The sequence below is a fragment of the Bidens hawaiensis genome, unplaced genomic scaffold (assembly GCF_021521415.1).
Source record: "Bidens hawaiensis isolate Kalapana, Puna unplaced genomic scaffold, B.hawaiensis_p1.1 tig00049150_1, whole genome shotgun sequence".
In the NCBI taxonomy this organism is placed as follows: domain Eukaryota; kingdom Viridiplantae; phylum Streptophyta; class Magnoliopsida; order Asterales; family Asteraceae; genus Bidens; species Bidens hawaiensis.
This window is the reverse complement of record NW_027498800.1, coordinates 110,975-133,858: the sequence shown is the minus strand read 5'-3', so window position 1 is coordinate 133,858 and position 22,884 is coordinate 110,975. Positions and strand designations below refer to the sequence as shown.

Here is a 22,884-nt window from a genome sequence, read left to right as displayed (position 1 = left end):
TATAAGTCCTTCAAAGGATGCGACCCGCCAAAGCTGACTGGGTTGGGAGACGCAATCGCTACTATCCAGTGGATAACCACAATGGACAAGAAAATCCGAATTAGTGAATGCCGTCCCGACCAAGCAGTGGGTTATGTCACTCAGTCATTTGAAGATGAGGCCATGTACTGGTGGGAAACTGTCGAACAAAGGAAGACCCGAGAGGAGATTAAGGCCATGAGGTGGGATGACCTTAAGGAGTTAGTGATGAAAAGGTTCTGTGCTGATGCTGAGGTTGAGAGGGCCGAGATGAAATTTCTGAATCTGAAGGCGGACAAGATGACACATCGTAAGTACACCACTGAATTCAACCGCATGTCTAGGCTGGTTCCTGACATGGTGAACACCGAGGCGAAACGGATCAAGTGTTACGTTAGAGGACTTCCCCAGAAGGTCCGCATGTTAGTCAGGGCCAACAAACCCGTTACCTTTGAGTCGGCGGTCGAGTTGGCGGAGATGGTCTATGATGATCTGGCGGCGGATGATGTGGAAGTGGAAGATGAGGAAAAAGGGAAAGGAACTAAAAGAGCTGGGGATGTCGTGGAGCGTGCAGGGAGAAAGACACAGAAGATGGCAAGAAAGGAAGCATGTAAGGTGTGCGGGAAGATGCACTTGGGGGAATGCAAGGCTGGTCCAAATCAGTGCTACCGATGTGGGAGGAAGGGGCACATCTCCCGTGAATGCACCGAGGACCAGAAGTGTTACAAGTGTGGTAAGTCAGGTCACATAGCTAGGGCGTGTGGAGAAGCCGTGGCAGTGGGGGAAGGAAGAGGAAACGCGTGAAAGGATGGTCTATTAACTGCTGAGGAGGTTGCAGGAGAATAAGTGGCATGTCACAGCTGTTTTATGTTTAGTAGTTAAAGAGTGTTTTATGTTGCAGTCGAACCTATGTTTGTTTAGCAAGCTTGAATGATTTCCTTTTATGTTATGAAGTACTTGTGACTTCTTGTGTTTTTGTATGAACGACCTAGGAATTTATCTTGAATGCATGTTGGTTATGATAAATAGTTGTGTGATGGTAAAGCGTCGCCTTAAGAGTTAGCGTTATTATAGGAGATGGTTCCCCGGGAAGGCGATACGAGACTTGGTACATCGAGGGCTTCATGGACAAGCTACCGTAATAGCTAAAACACATGATCACCGCTCGACGACTACAAGTCAGGAGTAAGAGGGATAACCCAGAAAGCAAAGGCGATTCAATAAAGAGTGTAAATATAAGAAGTTTTCCTTTTATAGGGAATAAGTTAGGTTTCGGGGACGAAATCTCTTTAAGGAGGGAAGACTTGTAACATCCCGAAATTTCCAAAATGATATTAATTATATTACTTAATAATAGAGGGAAAGTTTACTCGGATTATCGGGAAATAAATAAATAGAGTAGGAGTTGGTATGGGTCGGGCTAGTGTTGGGTAATGGATATGGGTTATGGACTTGGGTTATGAAAGAAGGAAGGAGAGTCCATGGGCTTAAGCCCATGATCCCTAAATATAAATACCATTAACCACCATTTAATCCTCATTTCCATACACACACACCCAAAACACACACGACCCGAACCAAGATCCGAAGGCGAAAACCCGAGCTTGTTGGTGCTGGAACGTCGTGACGGACCAAAACAACATCAAGGCTTAACCGTGTTCGTAGTTCGACTCGTTCAAGGTACGTTTATAGTTAGAAATCGCTCGTATAGGTTCGGTTTGATTTGAGAAATGATAGATCTGAGTTTGTATGGTAAAAACGAATCCAACAAAGCTAATCTTACTGAAAATGGTTAAGATTTGATGGGTTAATCGATTGATAAAAATAACCCGTAACCTATATGCCTAAATCGCACCCTTTAAACATCGATGTTAGGTCGATTTGATGGTTGGGGTTTGTAGGCGCTGGTCTGACGATCCCGTGGGCACCTAAATCGAGTTATTTGGTTAAGAAACGAAGGTGATTAAGGGATTTAAGAACGAACAGTAGCTGCAGACGACAACTTCGCCTGCAAGCTAAGTTCGCCTGATGAACTTCGCCTGCAAGCTAAGTTCGCCTGATGAACTTCGCCTGCAAGCTAAGTTCGCCTGATGACAACTTCGCCTGCAAGCTAAGTTCGCCTGATGACAACTTCGCCTAAAGCCAAGTTCGCCTGATGACAACTTCGCCTAAAGCCAAGTTCGCCTGATGACAACTTTGCCTAAAGCTAAGTTCGCCTAAGGTTTAACTTCGCCTAAAGCTAAGTTCGCCTAAGGTTTAACTTCGCCTAAAGCTAAGTTTGCCTAAGGTTTAACTTCGCCTAAAGTCAAGTTCGATTAGAGAATAGATTAAAACGATAAGTAAAAGTAAGCTAATACTAGGCCACCAGATTAGATCAGGCGAGTATTAATACGTGTAACTTATACAGTCAGCCGAGCTCAGTTAAAGAATGGATTTACAACTATCAGAGGAAGAAGTAGAGTTCAGGTGAGTTTCTAGCCCCATTTCCTTGTTATGTTTTCGGGGCTGTGTGCATACTCGATGTGAAGTGTGAATACACTTACCTTAAGCGGTAACTGTATGCTATAGATGTTATACGAGGTATATATTTTATAATGCTTGTCGGTACGTGAACGATCTTCGGATATTGCACGTATCGCCAAGGATAGTAAATTCCAAGTGGTTGATAGCGTGTATGAATGTTATGATGTGACTTGTTCATTACGTAAATACTGAACTGATATGAAGAGTGTGTTAGAAGTGGCAAGAGTCTAAGGGTGTTAGTGGCATAACGTGAGCGCGTGATAGTGAAAGCCTGTACGTGCCATCGTTATTACGTGGGTATGAATGCTATGATGTGACTTGCTTATTATGTAAATGATATGAAGTGTGATATAGGCAGGCAGAGGTAGAGTGTGTTAAAAGTGGCAAGAGTCTAGCAAGGGTGTTAGTGGCATAACGTGAGCGCGTGATAGGGAAAGCCTGTACGTGCCATCGTTATTACGTGGGTATGAATGCTATGATGTGACTTGCTATTATGTAAATGATATGAAGCATGTTGTAGACAAGTAGAGGTAGAGCGTGTTAGAAGTGGCAAGAGTGTAGTAAGAGTGTTAGTGGCATAACGATAGTACGTGGTAGGGTAAGCCTATGCGTGCCTTCGTTATTAAAGTGGCAAAGTGGCATAACGTTTTACGTTATTAAAGTGGCAAAGTGGCATAACGTTTTACGTTATTAAAATGGCAAAGTGGCATAACGTTATACGCTATTAAAGTGGCAAAGTGGCATAACGTTTTACGTTATTAAAGTGGCAAAGTGGCATAACGTTATACGTTATTAAAGTGGCAAAGTGGCATAACGTTTTACGTTATTAAAGTGGCAAAGTGGCATAACGTTTTTCGTTATTAAGTGGCAAAGTGGCATAACGTTATACGTTATTAAGTGGCAAAGTGGCATAACGTTATACGTTATTAAAGTGGCAAAGTGGCAAGGTGGTAGGTGTAAATAAGAGGCTAAGTGGTAAGTTAAGCAGGTTAGATGCGAAAGTGTGAATACACTTACCTTAAGTGGTAAGTGTATAGATGTTATACAAGTAGCTATTATGTAATGCTTGTCGGTACGTGAACGATCTTCGGATATTGCACATATCGTCAAGGAGAGTGATTGTCAAGTGGTTGTTAGTGTGTATGTATTCTATGATGCGACTTGCTTATTATGTAAAAATTGTATTGGTATAAAGAGTGCTGTAGACAAGTAGTGGTAGAGTGTGATAGAAGTAGCAGAGTCTAGTAAGAGTGTTAGTGGCATGACGATAGTACGTGGTAGGGTAAGCCTATACGTGACTTCGTTATTAAGGTGGCATCAAGTGGCATAAAGTGGCATAAGTGGCTAAGCTGTAGGGGTAATTAAGAGGCTAAGCTATAGGGGTAATTAAGTGGTTAAACAGTGGCATGTTAGACAGTGGACTATGTGTCTTCGGATACGTATATATTGTATGAAGTGGTTGTATGATAAGTTGCTTGATTAACTAGAACTCACTCAGCGTAGCTGACTTTTAGTATGCACGCAGGTGAGTAGGATGAGGCAGCTCGCTTGAGGAGACACGTGGCACTGAATAAGAGGCTGGCATCGAAAGACTCAAGACGTTTAAGTTAATGTTCGTTAATTTTGAAAGACAAAATGATGTTTTAAGACAAGGCGTGTTTTGTTACGAAATGTTTTATGAAAGTTTTTATATTCCGCGAAAGTTTTAATGAACTCTGATTTGTAAGAACTGTGTTTATGAGTAAATCCGACGCTAAAGTAAGGCTACCGGGTTCGGGGCCTTACATTTGTTTAGCTAAATAATATTTTTTAATACTTTTACCATTACAGTTTTTTCTCTATACCTTATAAATTTATTAAAAATCATTACATTTTCCTCAAATTTACAAATAATCACTGCATTTTCTCTCTCCATCCCTATAATTTACACTTACAACCACTCAAAACCCCACCCTATAATTTATAAACTCCCCTCACACAAATTTGGGGGATAGGATGAGAATGCTCTTACTGGTTCAAAGTGTTGTTTAAATTAGTGATGATTTTCGTTTGCATTTCCGTCCATTTTTCGTATATGAAATCGGGCTTATGTTTTAAAACAAAGTTATATAAAATATATAGTTTTTTTTTAATAATAATGAGCCTTTCAGAAGAATGGGTTTGGATTCGTCGTCCTCCCTGTAGGCTGGATATGCTTTAAGATTTTTGAAGATAGAGGTGCAAAAAAACTGATTGGAACCGGTTAACTGGAAATCGAACCGGTTCGATTCTCAAACTGGTTTCTACCAAACCGGTTCCCAAATTGAACCAAACCACCGGTTCGTATAGAGGTCTGGGTTATTTTCAATCAAACCGATTTTAAAACCGGTTAAAACCAATTTGAAACCGGTAAACCAGTTTAAAACCGACCCAAACCGGTTTGGGTCAGGTTGGGCAGTTCTATGCTTAAACCGGTTTCTAAACTGAACCGGTTTGACCCAAACCGGTTTGACATATGCAAAACCAAACCGGTTCGGAAACCGATTTTGCACACTTTTATTTGGCCAACTCATACGCCTCGTCCAAGGTTTTAGTCTTTTAGGTTTAACTATCTTTACTGTAACACCCGTCAATTTTTGTTAAAAAGGATTTTGCCATGTAGAGTTTGTATTTTAACCAAAACCTGATCCAGTATCTTTAGGGACCTTCTAGTCGTTCTTGTAAGTCTATTCATTTAACTTTTGGTTTAAGATAATACGTTTTGCAAGTGGGAGGGCCAAAGTATAAAATTAGTACAACATAAACCCTAGTCTTTTTCTTTCTTCCCTTGAGTCCGATCGGCAGCAAGGAGGTGTTCCCACCTCGGTTTTCGTGCCATTTCAAGCAGGTTCCAGCCATCTCTCGTCTAATTCAAGGTCTATTCCATTTTAGTATAACTCTTTTTCACCATTAAACCCTTTGTTGAACACGTTAGGGTTGAGTTTTGATTATAACAATTTCTGACAGATTCGTACTCGTTTATTGCTCGGTCTGTAACTCATTGACAATTTATTGTTTTTGATCGATTCTTGTTTCTATAATGTTCTACTTTGAGTCTCGTTTCCATAAAGGTATAATATGTAATTTTTGGACGAGATTTGAATGGTGTTTATGATTTTATAAGATCGAGTGTCAAAGCTGATGCGGGATGACAGATTCTGGTCTGTCTTCCCGACATCATAACTCTTTTTCGATAAGTCCAAATTGGTTGGTTCCACCTCTGGAACTTAATATTTTGAGTTAGGAATGAAACCCAATTGGAATCATTTAATTTGGTTGGGTAATGATTTTTATAAAAATAAAACCATTTTGTTGCGCACTGAAATAGCTGCACATACCTTTCTGTGTTGGAAGAATTTTTATGATTTTTGTGTCAACTGGAAAAATATAATAAAAATATTTTTTTAAATCTAAGACATTTATGCAACTCTGGTAAAATTTCATAATTTATTTCTATGGTTTTCCTATGTAAGAAAATACATCTTTACATACTAAAATTTGCACGTTATACTCGTTATTGATCTATTCGTTCGTTTTAGGCTTAACTGGTGGCTGTCCATTCGAGTACCTTTCGGGACTGTTTTGATTGAGGTTTTTGCTCCATAATCTTCCTATGTATGTCTAATATAATATACTTTAGTATCGTGCACTTTGGTGCTCGTTTGATTGGTCAACTAGTGGTAGATTGTAAGTTAGTATTCGGTTGTCTAGAATAGTGAGTTGTTGCGTTTAACGCGAGGTTTGAATGAATTAACAACCAATTCAGTTCGGGTAGCTTCGGTTTGATATACAGGCTGTTGGAAAATTATTTTTTTAAGTATTGGGGCTGAATTGGTTGTCGGTTACTCAAACGGGTTAGTACAACGCGAATTCGCGTTTATTTGATAGTTGGTGCGTTGTGTTCGCGAGTTATCGACCCATCCAACTCGTGTAGTGTTGTGTGGACTTGTTGGCTGTGATTTTATTAAATTTGGTCCACACGGGGCTGAGTTGAATGTTAAGTGCCTAAACAACTCTTAAACGCGCATATGCGCCTACTAGCACTTCCGGGGGGTAATTTGGGAATTCTCTACTCTCGGGTTTTCCTAAGGGTGGTTTTGGTTAATTCAAGGCCCCGGGGGGGGGGGGGGGCTGTTTTAAATGAATTTGGCGAGGTCGAGGCGTTAGATAGATCAAACCATGTTAGAACGCCTCGTAGGATAAACAAGTCGATTCGGTACTGTTAGTAATTATTGTTTGTAATCCGACAGGCTTTTGAGTTGTGGAAGTACTTAAGGGTCCTCTAGCCTGTTGTGATTGTGTGTCTCGTGTCAGGTGAGTTCATGATGCCCCTTCTTACATTTTTACGTTTTGGGCTAGCATACACACCATATTACAACTTACCCGATTTTACTTGTTTAAACTAATTGGATGGTATTACATGGCCTTACTTGTGTTTGTGGGTTTATGAAAATATGTGTGAATTATATTCTATGCCTTAGGATATTTGAGACTCGTTTATGGTCATATATATTCCTTAAGGTTATATATATTACTTATGGCCTACGCTCAAGGATATAGGCTTACTTGTATCATAGTATGCCTTGAGATGATATTTATGTATGTATACGCATGTGTTACTTTATGACCATAGGCTTACTTTCATTATGATATATTCTGGAATGAAATATATATATACATACGTATGTTTATACATGCGTTACTTTATGGCCAATAATTGACGATGTTAATTGGTCGTTATCGACTAAGGATGTTTGTGTATGCCTACTTTGTGTTTGCATACGGATGGATGGTGACCTTGGCCGGTCCAAAATATACTACTCAGGTTCTAAATCCTGTGGCGGGCCCTGGAAAGCCCGTAAGGGGGGAGGCTCGTGTGGCATAATCACCATCGGATGGAATGTTACGTGTTTGGGCTGTACGTATGCTCGACCCTGATGTTATTACTTGGATATTACGTGTTTGGGTTGTACGTGTGCTCGACCCTGATGTTATTACTTGGATGTTAAGCATAAGGATATAATTATATATATATATATAAGTATGACTACTTATTGTTTATTATGGCCTAACTGTCCAGATCCCGTTTTTATATTTAAACCCTTGGAATGATTTATTTAAATGTCAATTATTAAAACTTGAACTCATTCAGCTTAAGCTGACTTTGTGTGTATGTTAGTGTGAGTTTCAGGTTTAGAGGATGATGCTTACCGCTTGGACGTGCTCGAAACTACTTGGACGGTTGAAGACATATCTAGTCGGGGATTTCAATAATGAACACTGTTTCTTTTTAACTATGACTAGATATATCTAAAGTTTGTTTTGGGCATCATTCCCGGCTTTGGGGAACTTGTTTTAGTACTTGTGATTTTCCGCTGATTTTATACTCTGAACTGGTTTTCAAATAAAACGAGTTGCTTTGGGTTAAAATTTTGTTAAGTTTTTGGGAATGTTGACACTTATTATTCCGCTGTTATTTACTCTGAATCGGTTTTAAATAAAACGAAATTTTTCTTGGTTTTGAAAGTTTCTTGTATGATTACCAACGATAGGATTATCGGAATTCGGGGACTTACATTTACCGGTCCACAAATCTTGGGTGTCGATCACTTGAGGATATGATTAACTAATTGTGACCTTATTCAATAGGTTATCAAAGGAATTGTTATAATCTTTCAAGGAGCTTGTATGCACCAGAGGAAATTTCTTCCAAGGAATCTTCCAACGTACATGCATTGGGAAAACCGGTGGAGATAGATTGAACATGGCTCAATTAATTAGTTTAGAATTAATTGTATAGTTTTATTATTTTAGTTCTAATATTTAGTTATTTATTTTAAAAAAAATATCAATTATTATAACATGAAAAATACATGATGAAAAAAAGATTTTACAAAGTATAGGATAGTTGTAGATTATTATCTCTATATGCCTATTATACTAAAAACATTATTTTTCAGACTTCAGATTTACTGAAAGTTGTATATTTCTTTCTTAACATTACACACGTAATTGTATCAACTTTTATAAATAGGGTTTGTTAAATACATCGTCACTTCTATATTTCTATTAATTGACGTAACTATATACAAAAGGATTGGGAGTCTTGAAGCTAATTCACCTTTATTAATTTTCCGTTGTAATCAACTTTTAGTTTCTTGTATTGTTATGTTATAATTTTTAGACTCTCAGAGTCTCAGTTGTACCTTGGGCTTCTGGCTTCTTGTTAGAAGCTCCTCTTTTTCGTCTATAAAATTTGGCCATTAAAAAAAACGATATCCATAGGATTAATAATAACAATATAGAATAGAGAAGGGGAACATTAATAAACCTGAATCACATTCCATAGAAACAAACCCAACAAAATAACAAATAATAAAAACCAATGAACAAGTAACAGGTCATTACTTACTCAAAACAATTACTTTTAAATGGTTTAGGCCACAGAAACCACAATGGGGCTTCTCACATGGTAATGCTTGCCATTAGCCCACAGTAGTTCCCCGAAAACATAATCTTTAATTACTCTTTTGCCATCTGCTTTGACTGTCATCTCAAACTTCTGTACTTCACCCTTCTTCCCAAATGCAAGACGTTTTGGCTCCACATCCACTGATATCCCAACAGGGCTCTTAACACAAACTGCATACGTGCCGGGTGGGCCCACATTCGTCAATCTCCTTGTAACTGTGGCGGTACCATTAAGTTTATAGACAGTTATGGAAGGGTAGTTGAAGTCTAAGATGCTGTAGTTTTTAGGACATTCATAAGGTTGACCAGAAAACCTTTGAATTATGGTTTTGTTGTATCCTCTATTGCATAAAAAGTCGAGATAATCGTGTATGGTTAGATCATAAACCAGTCCAGGATCCATTGCGCGATTTGGGTTAATGTGTCCAGCTCCATAACTAAATGGGGTCGCCTCAATATTAATGTCGTCCAGCATCGGGATCCCTCTGTTGTCTTTTATATTTGCTGCACAGAGATATAACCAGGATTGATATTAATCAGTTATTAAACCAACATATGGGAGACACTTAACATATAACTAACTCATGCGATCAATCTAGTTAAGTTTACCGGTGGTCATGATAGCAGATTTGATAGCAGAAGGGCTCCAGTCAGGGTGGACACTTTTGAGAAGACCGACAACTCCAGCAACATGTGGGCAAGACATTGAAGTGCCTGTGTCTAAGTTATATGGTAATACCGGCTTTACATCTTCAGAATATGCTGCAAGGATATTCACTCCAGGCGCCGTAATATCAGGCTGCACATTTGTCATAAAATAAAGATAATTCATTTTCAGTTAATAACATGCAATGCATAATGCCTCTCTAAAAGAGAGCACCTTAAGAATTTGTGGTGAGACTGAATTCGGGCCCCTAGAAGAGAAATCGGCCATCACTGGAGCAGGCTTCGCATGTATAACAGTTTCAGGACGGGCTATGTAGCCCAATGGATTACTACATCAACATAACATATCATGTCAGGAATAGAGTAAATAAAATGAATAAAGGTGGAAACACGAGGTAGCCGAATTGGGTTGATGGTAGTTACTTGGTAGAGTTGAGGTAGGCAAAGAGACGAAGCCCATCAGCGTATGTGATGTGTACTGCTGGAAGCACATGAGGATCAGACATTATGGCATTGCCTTTGGTTTTATCATCGCAAAGAATCATGCCAGCAGCACCAATAGTCGCAGCTTCTATGCCCTTGTTAACCCTATTGCCTCCCGTTAGGCACACCACAATCTTCCCTTGAACCTTTTCCGCGGCAAGTGTTCCATCTTTGCAAAGCATTCTATGCGCACACATGTACATATATATGTCATTAAATCATTAATACTACAATACAAAACTGAGAGAAACTAAGAATTAATTGTTTCAAGAAAATTATGAAAATGATGGAGATGCTCTAAGGTAGGTATCTTAGATAGCGGCTAACCCAGATTTCAAGTGTAACTAAGAAAATAAAACCCCATCAATTCGTTTCCAAAAGATGTTTTTTTCTTCTAACTTTAAAAATAAAGGTAAAGGTACGTACGCATTTAACATTGTTGCGTGATCAGCTTTAGCATTTGCAGCACTGATTAGTGGATACAATCCATCAGTCGGCAACAGATTAGGCGTGCCTAATCCCTGTATTATGAGACAAACAAAGAAATTAGCTAACACTAGATTTTAAAGCTCAAGAGAATAATGTATTAATATTTTTTGAACCTTCAAGTTAAGTCCACTTGCAAGGTGAACATAAGAGTGAAACTCGCGATCAATCGTGCTAGCCCCTACAGTTATAACCCATGGAGCCAAATTAGTGACTGTTCCAAATTGTGGTCCACTATTCCCTGCAGAAAACACAACAGTGATTCCATTCTTGACTGCGTGGAACGAGGAAATGGCTAGACCATCATACATGTATTCGGCTGCATCTCCGCCAAGAGATGCTGAAATTACATCAACCCCATCATGGATGGCGGTTTCAAAACCTTTGACTATATCTACCAGATTGCATTCAGCTCCAAAAATTGAAGATGGTGGCCAGCAGATCTTGTAAGCTGCCACTCGGGCTCGTGGTGAACCACCTTTTGCGGTTCCATTAAATTCATCTTTGTAACTCACTCCTTGAACAAAGTTACCACCTGCAGTTGATAATGTATGGCTACCGTGCCCTTTGTGGTCACGTGCACTGTTCATTGAAGGGTCTAGTTGTCCATATGAGGCCTGATAACCTTTGTTAAAGTACTTGGCACCAATAAGTTTACTGCAAACATAACCAATATATAAATAGGTATGCATGTTTTAATGGAAATAAAAAGAAAAGAGTAATAATTTAATATATACATATGTTACTAATATATATATGCTTACTTGTTGCAAGGAACTAAGGTTTGGTTGTCACATCCGCCCTTCCACTTAGATGGAATGGGTCCGTAACCCTTACCACTAAAGCTTTTTGATTCAGGCCAAACACCTGCCAAATGATACAATATCGGTACCGATGGGTGACAATCATAAACCATAGTCACTAATCAGTCAGTGTGTAACTACCATTATATTTCTAACCTTTAATTATAATTAATAGTTTAAAGTTCTTGATTTCTTGTTAAAGTTCTTGATTTTAATACATAGGTATGTTTATTAATTTCTAGAAACCTACTAATACAAAAAAAAAAAAAAAAAAAATGACAACCAAAGCACAAAACAAGTTACCCGTGTCAAGATTGGCAATGATGATGTTTTCACCATATTTTGCTTTCGCCCACAAAGAAGATGAACCAACTAGACCATTATTTTCAAGCTTTAAGAAATCCCAGGAATGGGTTGTGTGTAATTTTATTCCTTTATTCTGGATCATCAACACCACGCCGGGGTGCTCTACATGATATACACGTAAATTAAATCGTCATTATAGATTTTCACACAACAAATAAGTCGAGTGTTTTAAGAACATAATAAACCTGCAATTTTAGCTGCATCTTCTTCGTCAAGAAGAGCAGCGAAGCCGTTAAACTGTTTATCGTATGAGTAAATCATGGCCTCGTCAACTCTCTCTTTGCTGTTTCAAAACATAGAGTAAATTAAGGGGCGAATTTAACATAGGTTTATTTTTGTTTTTTGTATACCAAACATTTACCTCCCTAACATTGAACCAAGCAACTCAAAGTGAGAATCTTTAATTTGAGATGCTTCAAATTCATGATTTAATCCTCCCAAGTAGACTATATAAGACTGAAAATCCGAAAATATATATATAAAATCAATTTATAGAAAAAGAAAAGAGAAACATGTCATAAAATGAATGCTACTTCACCATTTTGCTTTTGATTGCCAAAGATGAAGACTCCAACACACATATTGTGATGAAGATGGTCAAAAGAGTACTAGAAAAATTCATGTTCTGCATTTGTTAATTAATGCAAGATTAATAACTATTCGGACAACACACCTAGCCATCCCATTCCTGACTTGGTTTAGGCGGGGAGCACTCGGGGATTACACTCGACGCCTAGGCACGATTTTTGCAACCAGTGCTGGTAATAGTCACAGGAAGAAATACAACATAATAAAATCTATAAAATAGTTTGAAAGAAGAATTAAATCATTCAATTCCCCACCTCACCTTTTCTTTAATTTGTTGCAGTTGGATTAATTTGTTAAGCCATCTTCATTTTTTTTTCTTTTAAACAGGCAAAAAAACCAATATTGGAAGGTAATTAACCATATCAAACAGATAGTTTATTTTGGAAATAGCTGAGTCTAATTAGTAAGTTATATCAAATCATGATTAATTTGTAATTAAACTAATTATTTACTACGCAAAATATATGGACAATTATTCCTGCTTTAATTATTATAAGTAAATGGGATAGTTAATTAATAGCCTGCTATATGTGCACGGTTTTTTTATAAAGAAAAACAAAACTGAAGTCGAGAAGCGTTTATGAACAGAGAAATATAAAAACTTCATTCTTTAAAAGGCTCCATTTTTATTTATTTATTATTTTTGGTAATCCATTATATTCCGAAATGTCCTTCCATCTTCACATTATCAGATTTATCATTTATCACCACATCTATAATTACTTTTATAACCAGATTATAATTAATTAGTATAATAGGTTATAGCTATATATAGTTTATGTACGTAGCATAAGGTCATGGGTATACTCTAACCTCCTTAACACCGCATAAGCATCACATAACTCATTTTTCTCTTGTTCACTTCATCTCACCCAAAGAAAATGGTTTAATCTATTTAACTCTATCTCACTCCTATTAATTGTTAATTTAATATATTGTCCTTTGTCTTTTAACAACCCGTAAAAAGCATAATCCATGACCCTTTTGAACAAATTCAATACAAGTGAGGAGTGGTTTAATCCATCTTTAAAGTGTCATGTTATCTTAATTTATGTTGGGCGTTAAAATACATCACTAGGCCTAATTAGGAAAACCCAAACTTAATTATTATAGAAACTTTCATCTTTAAAAGACAATACCTTAATAACAAAAAGTTGTTTCCATAATAACCCATATAATATTTGTGATAACCAAATCCATACAATTACTTGTTGTAAGACACAATTTCATAAAATAGAAACTTTGTTAAACCAAGAATTAAAACTCGAATCTTCACCCAAGTTTGGTTAGGGCAGTACACACAAGAATCATCGTAGGACATATCCAAGGTAATTCAGTTATTTAACCTTAGGGCGTGTTCGTTTCATGGAATTTGTGAAAATTCAAAGAAATTGGAATTAAAATCCCATGACGTGGGGGCTGTTCAAAAAGCTCGAGGCTCGAAGCTCGGGCATGTGTCTCGCTCGAAAAAAGCTCGATTAAAACTAGCTATAAAAAGTTGATTTTAAACATCCTGAGCTGATTTGGATCATTTTTGTAACCGAGCCAAAATTGACTGTGGCTCGGCTTGATTCATGGCTCGGCTCATTGGCTCGATCTTAAGCTCGTTTAACTTTAAAATCAAGCTAGAGCCTAACTAAGTTACCCCGTTTAATTTCGAGCCTGAGCTCGAAAACACCCTGGCTCGACTCGTTAACAGCCCTACGTGGCGTATTCATTTCGTTGGAATTAGAATCTTAATTCCATTTTGGTGTGTACGGTTATCAAAGAATTGGAATTGCATTTCAATTACTTCAAATTCCTTTAAATAAATGAATTCCAAGTTCTTCCAAAATGTGGAGGAATTCAAGTAATTCATAGGAATATTTGATAGGTCGACGTTTTGGGTGTGTTCGCGTTCGGTTCGACACTATGGGTCAGTTCGCGTCCGGTTTGACGCCCCGGTTCGGTTCATGCTCGGTCGCCTCGGGCCAGTTCAGTTCGACTCATTTCTTGAGTTTGTTTTTATTATTTTTTATTTTTTAACGAGGACAACGAATAAAGCATTTTAAATATTTTTTGTTTTTGATTTATATTTTGAGTTATGAATTTATTATTATTATTTTTTAATATTTTTTTTGATCTTAATAGAAAACCCCTAAAAAGATTCAAAAAAATAATAATAAAAAAATCATAACGCAAAATATAAATAAAAAACAAAAAATCTAAAATGTTTCCGTCGTTATCCTCGTAAAAAAAATAAAAAAAACCAAACCTGTTTTGACCCAAACCAAATCAACCCTTTTTTAATCGACCCGTTCTGACCCAACTCATTCCGACCCAAACCTATTTTGACCCATGACCCGTTTGACCCAACCCATTTGTCACCCCTACCTGAAAGTGGTGGGGTTGGCCGGAGATGCGGTGATATATGTGATGATATATTACAATTCATGGTCAAATGAAAACATCAATAATGGAATTGGATTTCAATTCCTTCCAATTCCAATTTCTACTAGAATGTTTATATTCCAAATCCAGTTCTTTCTAATTCCAAATCCTATGCAAATTTTAATTCCAATTCAATTCTATTATGTGAAACGGACACGTCCTTGTTTAACTTAGGAATCCTAAGTCAGTGAGTCTGAGTGTTTCTCTTTTTACTTAATCTTTTGGGAGCTGATACATTCCTACACCTTTATTGGTATATAATCAATCAAGACTTTATTTCTGCCATTATTCTGTCCCAACTTTAACAACACAATTAGTAACTCAGGGAGTGAGCCAGGGGTATATACGAGCAGTACCATCTGTGGAGACTCACACGCACAGTGACCCGATGCAAGGAAATTCTCACTGGAATCGTTGCATCATACATCCTGCATATTTTATTAATCCTGGCAGGGAAATAGTTGGGGAAGGTTGTAATGTTTATGGTATGTTTGGGTAGGCGGATGCAAGGCCGAAGGAGGGTGGGCATGTGCTCACTGTCCAGCCCAAACTTACACTGCTATACATAACCAAAAATCCCAATTTAAGCCCAAGTGCCCAAGAACTTTTTGAGAAAGTACAGGCGTAAATGAGTCGAGCCGAGTTTGAGCTGAACTAGGCACGATCTCGGCATGTGAGTTATTTTTTCAAGCTCGAGATTAGCTTGTTTATTATTTATTAATTAATTTATATTTGTTCTAACTTTTTTTATATATTTTGAGAAAAAACTTAAATGAGTTTAAGTTCGGATCAAGCTCGTGTAGTGGCCTTAAATGAGCTAAAGCTCGGCATGAACTCAGTTGTGTAGTGCGATAATTAATAAATATAAGTACAGAAGCAGTAAACTTAAAAATACGCAACACTCGACGAGTATGAAGCCCAATCGATCCGGGACAAAATTTGAGTCGAGCTAGTAAGTTTACTCTTTTCTTTATTTATTTTTTATCTCTTGAATGTTGATAACTTGATTTGAATACATATTTAGCTGCTAATTTACATAAATATTCATTTTTATTTATGATTTAAATCTTAGTTAGATGCATGATTAGCTGATTTGAGGGTCTTAGTGGCTAATTTTAGGAATTATTTTGCACTAACTTAAAACATTTCCTATTTTATTTTGCACTAACTTGACCCGGCCAAATTTTGCGCCAACCCATATTGTGCCCACCTTACAAAACATTTTTGTATCCGCCCCCCTTGGGAGCACGTACGCTAGATGTATGATTGATTGTGGACTTCATTGGTTCATATACCATATGTGTCAAACATTATAATTTGTTTATTTATGTGTCTTAAACTCATGACTCCACTAGTATTTTTGTTGACGTACTTAGAGTTTGTACTTACAGGAAACTTTATTGATGGGGAAGTGCATGTAGACGAACGATAGTGGAAACTAAGAGGGTGCCTTATGATGATATCTAAATAAAGAACCTTTTGATGTTTTAGTTGATGTAATAATAGTGTAGACATTTATTAACAACCCTTTAATTACTTTAGTGATGCGATTGCATCCAAGACTCTGTTTGGGTCATGGTTGATCCGTAGACAACAATGTGTCATATCCAGCCCGTTTTAAGGGCGTATGACATGTAGTGATGAAGAATGAAATAAACGAAGGAGAGCATAAGGTAAGTGCATAAACAGAGACAAGCAAACTTAAAATGTAAGTGAAGAACGAAGTCGTTGACGACAATTGACATTATGATAGATGATCCAATAGTAAAATCTTATGCAAGAATGATGGAAGGAAGAATGCAGCATGAGGATATCAAGATTGATACACGGAAGAGTGTTGTAGAATATGATGTGAAGAAGGAAGATGTCGATGCAAGTTGGAACAAGAAGAATTGATGGATTGAAGTCCTTAAACTATCTTTAGTTTAAGGGGAAGTATTCAAGTTCATAACGAAAGATTATGTCATGTTAATTATCATGTGATAGTGTTTTAATTAGGCTTAGTAGTTTGTACTTTGGCTAATGTCTGACGAAGTTAGATAGTAAATTGCCGGAAGTCACGGTTATGTGACCTAATCACTAAACACCGTTAATGTGTTCATGTTTTAAGATCAACAATTATCTATGGCTATTTTCTCTTGTTCGATCCTATTCCTACATGCTTTATATCATTATCATTGACGTTAGACTCTAGGTAGTCCCAATTCCCAAAGATCATGAGACTTACGAATAGTTTTTTTTTATCTGGATTTTTCGGTACTTATAACCACGGCTGGCCCAATGGGCTTGAGCCCCAAAAATCTAAGGGCCCTTAATTAGGAAGAAAAAAAATCTCAGTGTTAATCTCTATCATGTTATACACTTAAAAAAAACACTGTTAGTATATTTATCACCCAACAAAAGATCAATTTTGTTTCAAGATCTATCGATCATTTTGTTTTATTATTTGCATTTTCCTTTTATCTGCATTTACGTTAACTTTTTTCTTTTTCTTTTATTTTCATTTCTTAGCTATAATACTTAAATTTTAGCATGTGCTCTACAATTTTATAAACTTTATTGATAGAAAGAAGTTGATATTAAAATCATGTCATAAATATTGTAGATAACAAGTACCAATATTCTATCCAACTGAATTAGGTTTATGGGATGATAAACGCTCATAGAGTTACTAAAAACTAGCATAGGTTATTCAACCTGACCCAGTGACGGATCTAGAACAAAATGTTAGGGGTAACGTTCACTTTTTTTTACCGTATTTCATATAATATAAATTAAACAAAATAGAAACACAATAATAAATACATTTAAACACATGGGCTGCAGATTTCTCCTCTTCGGTTTTTGATAACTTGAAATCAAGCCATTACATTCCACCCATTCCACCATTACCTGAGCAAGGTCACACATTCCACCCAAATTTGCAAAATTACTATCTTCCTTTCAAGTGTGATATGTCACATCCCAACCTAAGCGGAAATGTCGGGGCGTGATCTGATTGTTTACAGCTCGAAGATACTATCATAATATAAATATGACAATATCTAATTAATTATTTTATTGCAATTACACACACAATATCCAAATACAATAAACAATTTAAATATACAAATATAAGCTCAAATAAATATTAACTTGATTATATCATAAGGTTTTGTCTATATGTCCAAACTTCAATCTTCAATACAAGCAACCTATATATGCGTATAAAATGGAGTTTTGTCAACATAAAGTTGAGTGAGAATATCACCAGTTTTGACACAACAATATAAATAGCATAACATGAGAAGTGCGGTAAATATAATCAAACCATAAACAAGTATGCAGACCGTTGCCAAGCGAATCGGGCGTTGGTCACTAGCAGGAACACCCGCTATATGATTGATTGAATAGTAATCCCAATATACGATTGATTGAATGGTAACACAAGTAAGCAAGTAGCACGTATGTTTGATTAAATCACTCACAATAACACGTATGCATCTGTTTGAATATATATATATATATATATATATAGTATGAAATACAAATACGTACGCATATGTCCCCAAAACGTTTAGAAAAGTTGTAAAATAGGGGAATGATAAACTCACCTTAAGCGATTACTAAATGCGATTAAACGAGCTAACGAATAAGCGAGTCGTCTACTACATGTCAAACGATAAATATAATTCAGAATCTGAGATTTTAGGATACGATAATATAAATAAAAACAAACTCGTGGCCCCTAGAATCAATCCAAACAGACGTTTAGAACTTAAGTTATGTTTAAATTTAAGATTTAAGCGGATAGTCATGTTACGAGAATAAAAGTCGGGTTTTGGTCAGTAGCCTTAAAATCATGTTATGAGAATAAAAGTCTTCTGGACCGAACGTTGAATCCGACCAGAAGTATGAGAAAACGGATAGTCAAACTTGTTGACTATTTTGCCCTTTAACGAGTTTTAAACGATTTGACCAGTCAACACCCTTCAACCACCGAAATTGATTAAAGGTTATTGACTAGGGAATGTATATGAATGATTCCTATGTTTACAACTTACCTTGAAAGTGAAAGAATCAAGAGATTTGATGAGTCAAAGGTCCATACGCATGCAAAGTCAAACGAACAAGCATTGTATCTTCAACGAATAAGCAAAAACCAAAAGGTTTGGTGATGTTCAGAGGTAGGTTACGGCTAGGAGGTCTCTCTAGGGTTAGGATATAGGTTTGTGGCAGAGAATTATGATGTGTTTATATAGAGATTACAAAAACGAACTATATTTGAAAGATTTACTCGTTTAAGTAACAAAATACGATTTTAATGAGAATATCAATGTAATATATCAAAGATTTCGTGATTTATCAGTAATTTAAGAATATGGACTTGTATTTTAGTTATAATCCTTTTCTTGGACCTTAATTTACCTGATTTATGCCAAAAATAAGCGATTTGGATGCTAAAAACAAATTAGGAAACAAAATAAGTTATTTAATGAGAAATTTAGTACAATAACTAACAAAATTTGGCTTGGACACCAAGAAAACAAAATTGGACCAGCTATAACATTTCTTGGAGTTTAAGTTTCGTTAATTTAATCGAAAATAGGAAAGAATTGGCAAAGCTAGTCCCTGTAGTTCTCGAAAATGCGATTTTTAGCCGTTTTAAGCGATTTTAAAGGTTTCTAAGGGCTATTTGGCATAATTAAAAGTTATGAAATTATAAAATAAGTTAAACCAAGTTAAATACCAATAAATACAAGTTTTAAATAGTTTGGAAGATCCAAATTACGTTCCCGAATCAATTCAAACTTAAACAAATACAAATACAAAAAATCCGAGATGTTACATGATAAAAGGTCGAAAGATCACCCTAACTACATCCTCTTTCTTCATTACTAAAGTCATTTGGATACATCTCTGAAAATGCCACTATCTTAGATATTCCAAACCTAGAAAATGAGTCACAAGGATTTAAACCGGACATATTTTCTATCAAACTAGTTGAGACCTCACTAAATCTATTTCCAACTTCTTGAATTTGCATCTTATTGAATTTGCATGTCCAAAACCGTACTTTCTGTTTTTTTTATTATCATAACTTTTCGTCATATCTAGCATCTTAAATCTTGTTTTTTTTCATAAAAAGATGTCACTCTATCCAACATCTTTTCAAACCCTTTTTGTATTAAATTATTCAATGCTCAGTTTGTCCTGTTTATCGACGTAGATGTTTCTAACAAGTCTTGACTCTTTTTTTAAGATGCTTTGATAGAGCATTTGTGTGGCCTAAAATATTGTCTAACAAGTGTATATAAAACACAAAATTAAGACTCTTAAAATATGATAGAATACCTTTCGCATTAGCTCATTGTTGCGCGCTCTCTCTATCAGCTAATGTGATTCCATGTCGTGATCTTTCTCACAAAATTAATTTAGTAAAATTTTAAGTAAATATTTTTTGTATATAATATTAATTTCATCTTTAATCTTAACTTTTGTTTTTGTTTTATTTTATGTTTCAACTTCAAAATATTATGTATATATTTTCGTAATTTTAAAATATATAAAAATGCCAAAAAGAATTTAAGTTTTTATTGTGTTTGTATATATTCTATTAAACCTTGTTTTATTCAAAATCATATGTTTTGTTGTCAAGGTCGTTCATGCAAAGTTTGTTGGAAACCTAGGACTTAAACAAATCACTTACAAGTTGAGAGACTAAATTTGGGAGGGCCTGTGAATGAATTTTTCATTGACCCTCGAGAGGGTCCGTGAACGAATCTTATTTGTTCTAAGTTTTGTGTAGTTATACATAGACAGGTAGATCAAAATCAAGTCTTGCTTGGAGTTTCAGATACTGAAGCGCTTAAAAGAAAACGAGAACGTGAAAGTTGATGGTTGAACCTAAAAAAAATGAACTGATTGTGTCTGAAGACAAGGACAGAAACCAGTCGGCTCAAGAAAGTCAATAAAAGAAAATTAGATGCCAAGCCTCCCGCATCTAATGTTTTTCAAATATGCTGTTGCCAATCCTTCCCAGAAAATAAGATTGAAATTCAAGTCTACAAAATCGGGAAATAAAGATTTGTCCAAAATCCAATTTGGTTCAAGATTCTAGATCAAGACAAATACTAAGTTTTAAGAAATAAAGACGAAGCAAAGAACTTGACGAAGGTTCCTCGACATACTCAATCCTAGAGGAAGAATGTAGGGCCAATATTCTATATTGTTATTAGGATTGTGCATGTCGTTTTAGTTTGCTTTTAGTCGATGTATTTCGTACTCGGTCCGTTTATTTTGCACGATTAAAATGTAAAATTTGGAGAAATGGGGACCCTATAAAAGTGTCACTTTACCCATTTCTCCAAACAACTTAAGAAACATAACCTCTGGAAATAAAGTTTCTCTCCACCCTTCACCCACTTCTCTCTTATTTTAACAAACTAAGATCCGAGATTCGAGTGTTGTTGGTGATTTCCGCTAACCAACAACACGGATTGATCCGACTAAAGTTGTGAGATCCATTCTAGAGGACCTGCATCTTGTCCTCATATACAAGTGAGCAAAATGGGATCGTAGAGCGTCGTCATCGCCATGTTGTGGAAACAGGACTTGCCCTTCTGGCACAACCCAATCTTCCTCAACGTTTCTGGCAATTTGCTTTTGAAACATGCTGTTTACTTAATCAATCGACTCCCCGCTCGTGTCTCCTCCAACAAATCTCCATATGAGCATGTTTTTAAATGAAAACCTTATTACTCTTTCCTTCGTGTTTTCAGATGCCAATGTTTTCCTTATCTTCGTCCGTACAACCGTCATAAGATTGATTTTTGGTCCACTCCATGTGTCTTTCTTGGCTGCAGCCTTGTTCACCATGGTTACCGGTGCTTTGATCCGTCTACCGAATGGATATACATTGTCCGACACGTTCGTTTCAATGAACATGCCTTCCCATATCATACCCCTGTACCTACCCGGCCCTCACCAAGACCCGAACCGCCATATATCTCTATCTTTCCTGAAACCCCACCTGGTTATTTCATGGTCCGCTCGTAAACAACGAACTATCTCTCGGTCTTCAACAGAATCTGAATATAAGGCTATTGCTTATACTTTAGCAGAACTGATATGATTAAAATCTCTCCTTCATGAGCTCGGTCTGGTTAGCAAGGCACCAACGCTTTGGTTATGAACCTACAAATGACAATCATCCTATAAACAATGAATTTGCAAATGACTATTTCATTAAACAATTTGGATCTACTAAAGCTAGAAAAATAAATTTCATGTTAACATTGTTTTCCACCGACATGATTTAACTTTAAAAAAAAATTTTAACTCCGCCAACTATAAACGATTTTGGTTTATTATTGCCGGTCCCAAGCCCGGATAAAGGAGGAGGGTTTATATTAAAAAAAATGTTTGAAAAAGAGCCTCTAACTTGATAGTTAGCTTGAGACCTCTAAAAACCTTGGGCCGCCACTGCTTTGGTGTGATAATCTTGGTGCGATCTATCTCTCTGCTAATCCACTATTTCATGCACGCACGAAACACGTTGAAGTAGATTACCAGTTTACCACTTTGTTCGTGGACAGGTTACTCAAGGAAAGCTGAACGTCAAGTTTATCTCCACTGATGATCAAGTTGCTAATGTATTTACAAAGCCCTTGTCTTTACAAAGATTTGAGTTTCTGCGGTCCAAGTTGCAGGTCATTCCCTGCCCTCAACTTGTGTTGTTAGACTAAGTTATTTTAGACAGACAAGTTTATTATTATTGAGGGTATCAATTTTTTTTATAACTAAAACTGATTTGCTATTTAACTAAAACTGTAATTAGTTTATCTATATATTGGGCGTTGTATTCATTCTATAATCAATAATAACAATCATATTCTATAACAAGATTTGATTGCGTTAGGCCTCCAAACAACTTACAAACAACTTATTATTTATTCCATCAACTACTTACAATGGTCTATATCACGGAAACCACAATGGGGCTCTTCACATGTAAATGCTTGCCATTAGACCATACTAGTTCCCCAAAAAC

General features: G+C 36.4%; 1 protein-coding gene across 1 annotated transcript; it reads right to left on the bottom strand.

The window, feature by feature from the left end:
• Positions 1–8,995: 8,995 nt before the first annotated feature.
• Positions 8,996–21,710, bottom strand: LOC143597859 (subtilisin-like protease SBT5.4). The gene is made up of 11 exons (XM_077076238.1): positions 21,594–21,710; positions 12,196–12,305; positions 12,020–12,117; positions 11,772–11,936; positions 11,430–11,532; positions 10,782–11,322; positions 10,606–10,700; positions 10,120–10,362; positions 9,911–10,025; positions 9,640–9,829; positions 8,996–9,534 (listed from the first exon to the last, which is right to left on the bottom strand). Exons 1-11 carry the CDS (start codon positions 21,708–21,710, stop codon positions 8,996–8,998), a joined length of 2,316 nt encoding a protein of 771 aa, XP_076932353.1.
• Positions 21,711–22,884: the final 1,174 nt, after the last annotated feature.

What these genes read in the sequence shown, in the direction of transcription:
- LOC143597859 (XM_077076238.1), bottom strand. Translation starts at nt 21,710, where the DNA reads ATGGTGAACAAGGCTGCAGCCAAGAAAGACACATGGAGTGGACCAAAA. An exon ending in CAAGTGGACTTAACTTGAAG is followed by an intron (nt 10,701 to 10,781) that starts GTTCAAAAAATA and finishes CTCATAATACAG; the next exon opens with GGATTAGGCACGCCTAATCT. An exon ending in GCCTACCTCAACTCTACCAA is followed by an intron (nt 10,026 to 10,119) that starts GTAACTACCATC and finishes ATGTTGATGTAG; the next exon opens with TAATCCATTGGGCTACATAG.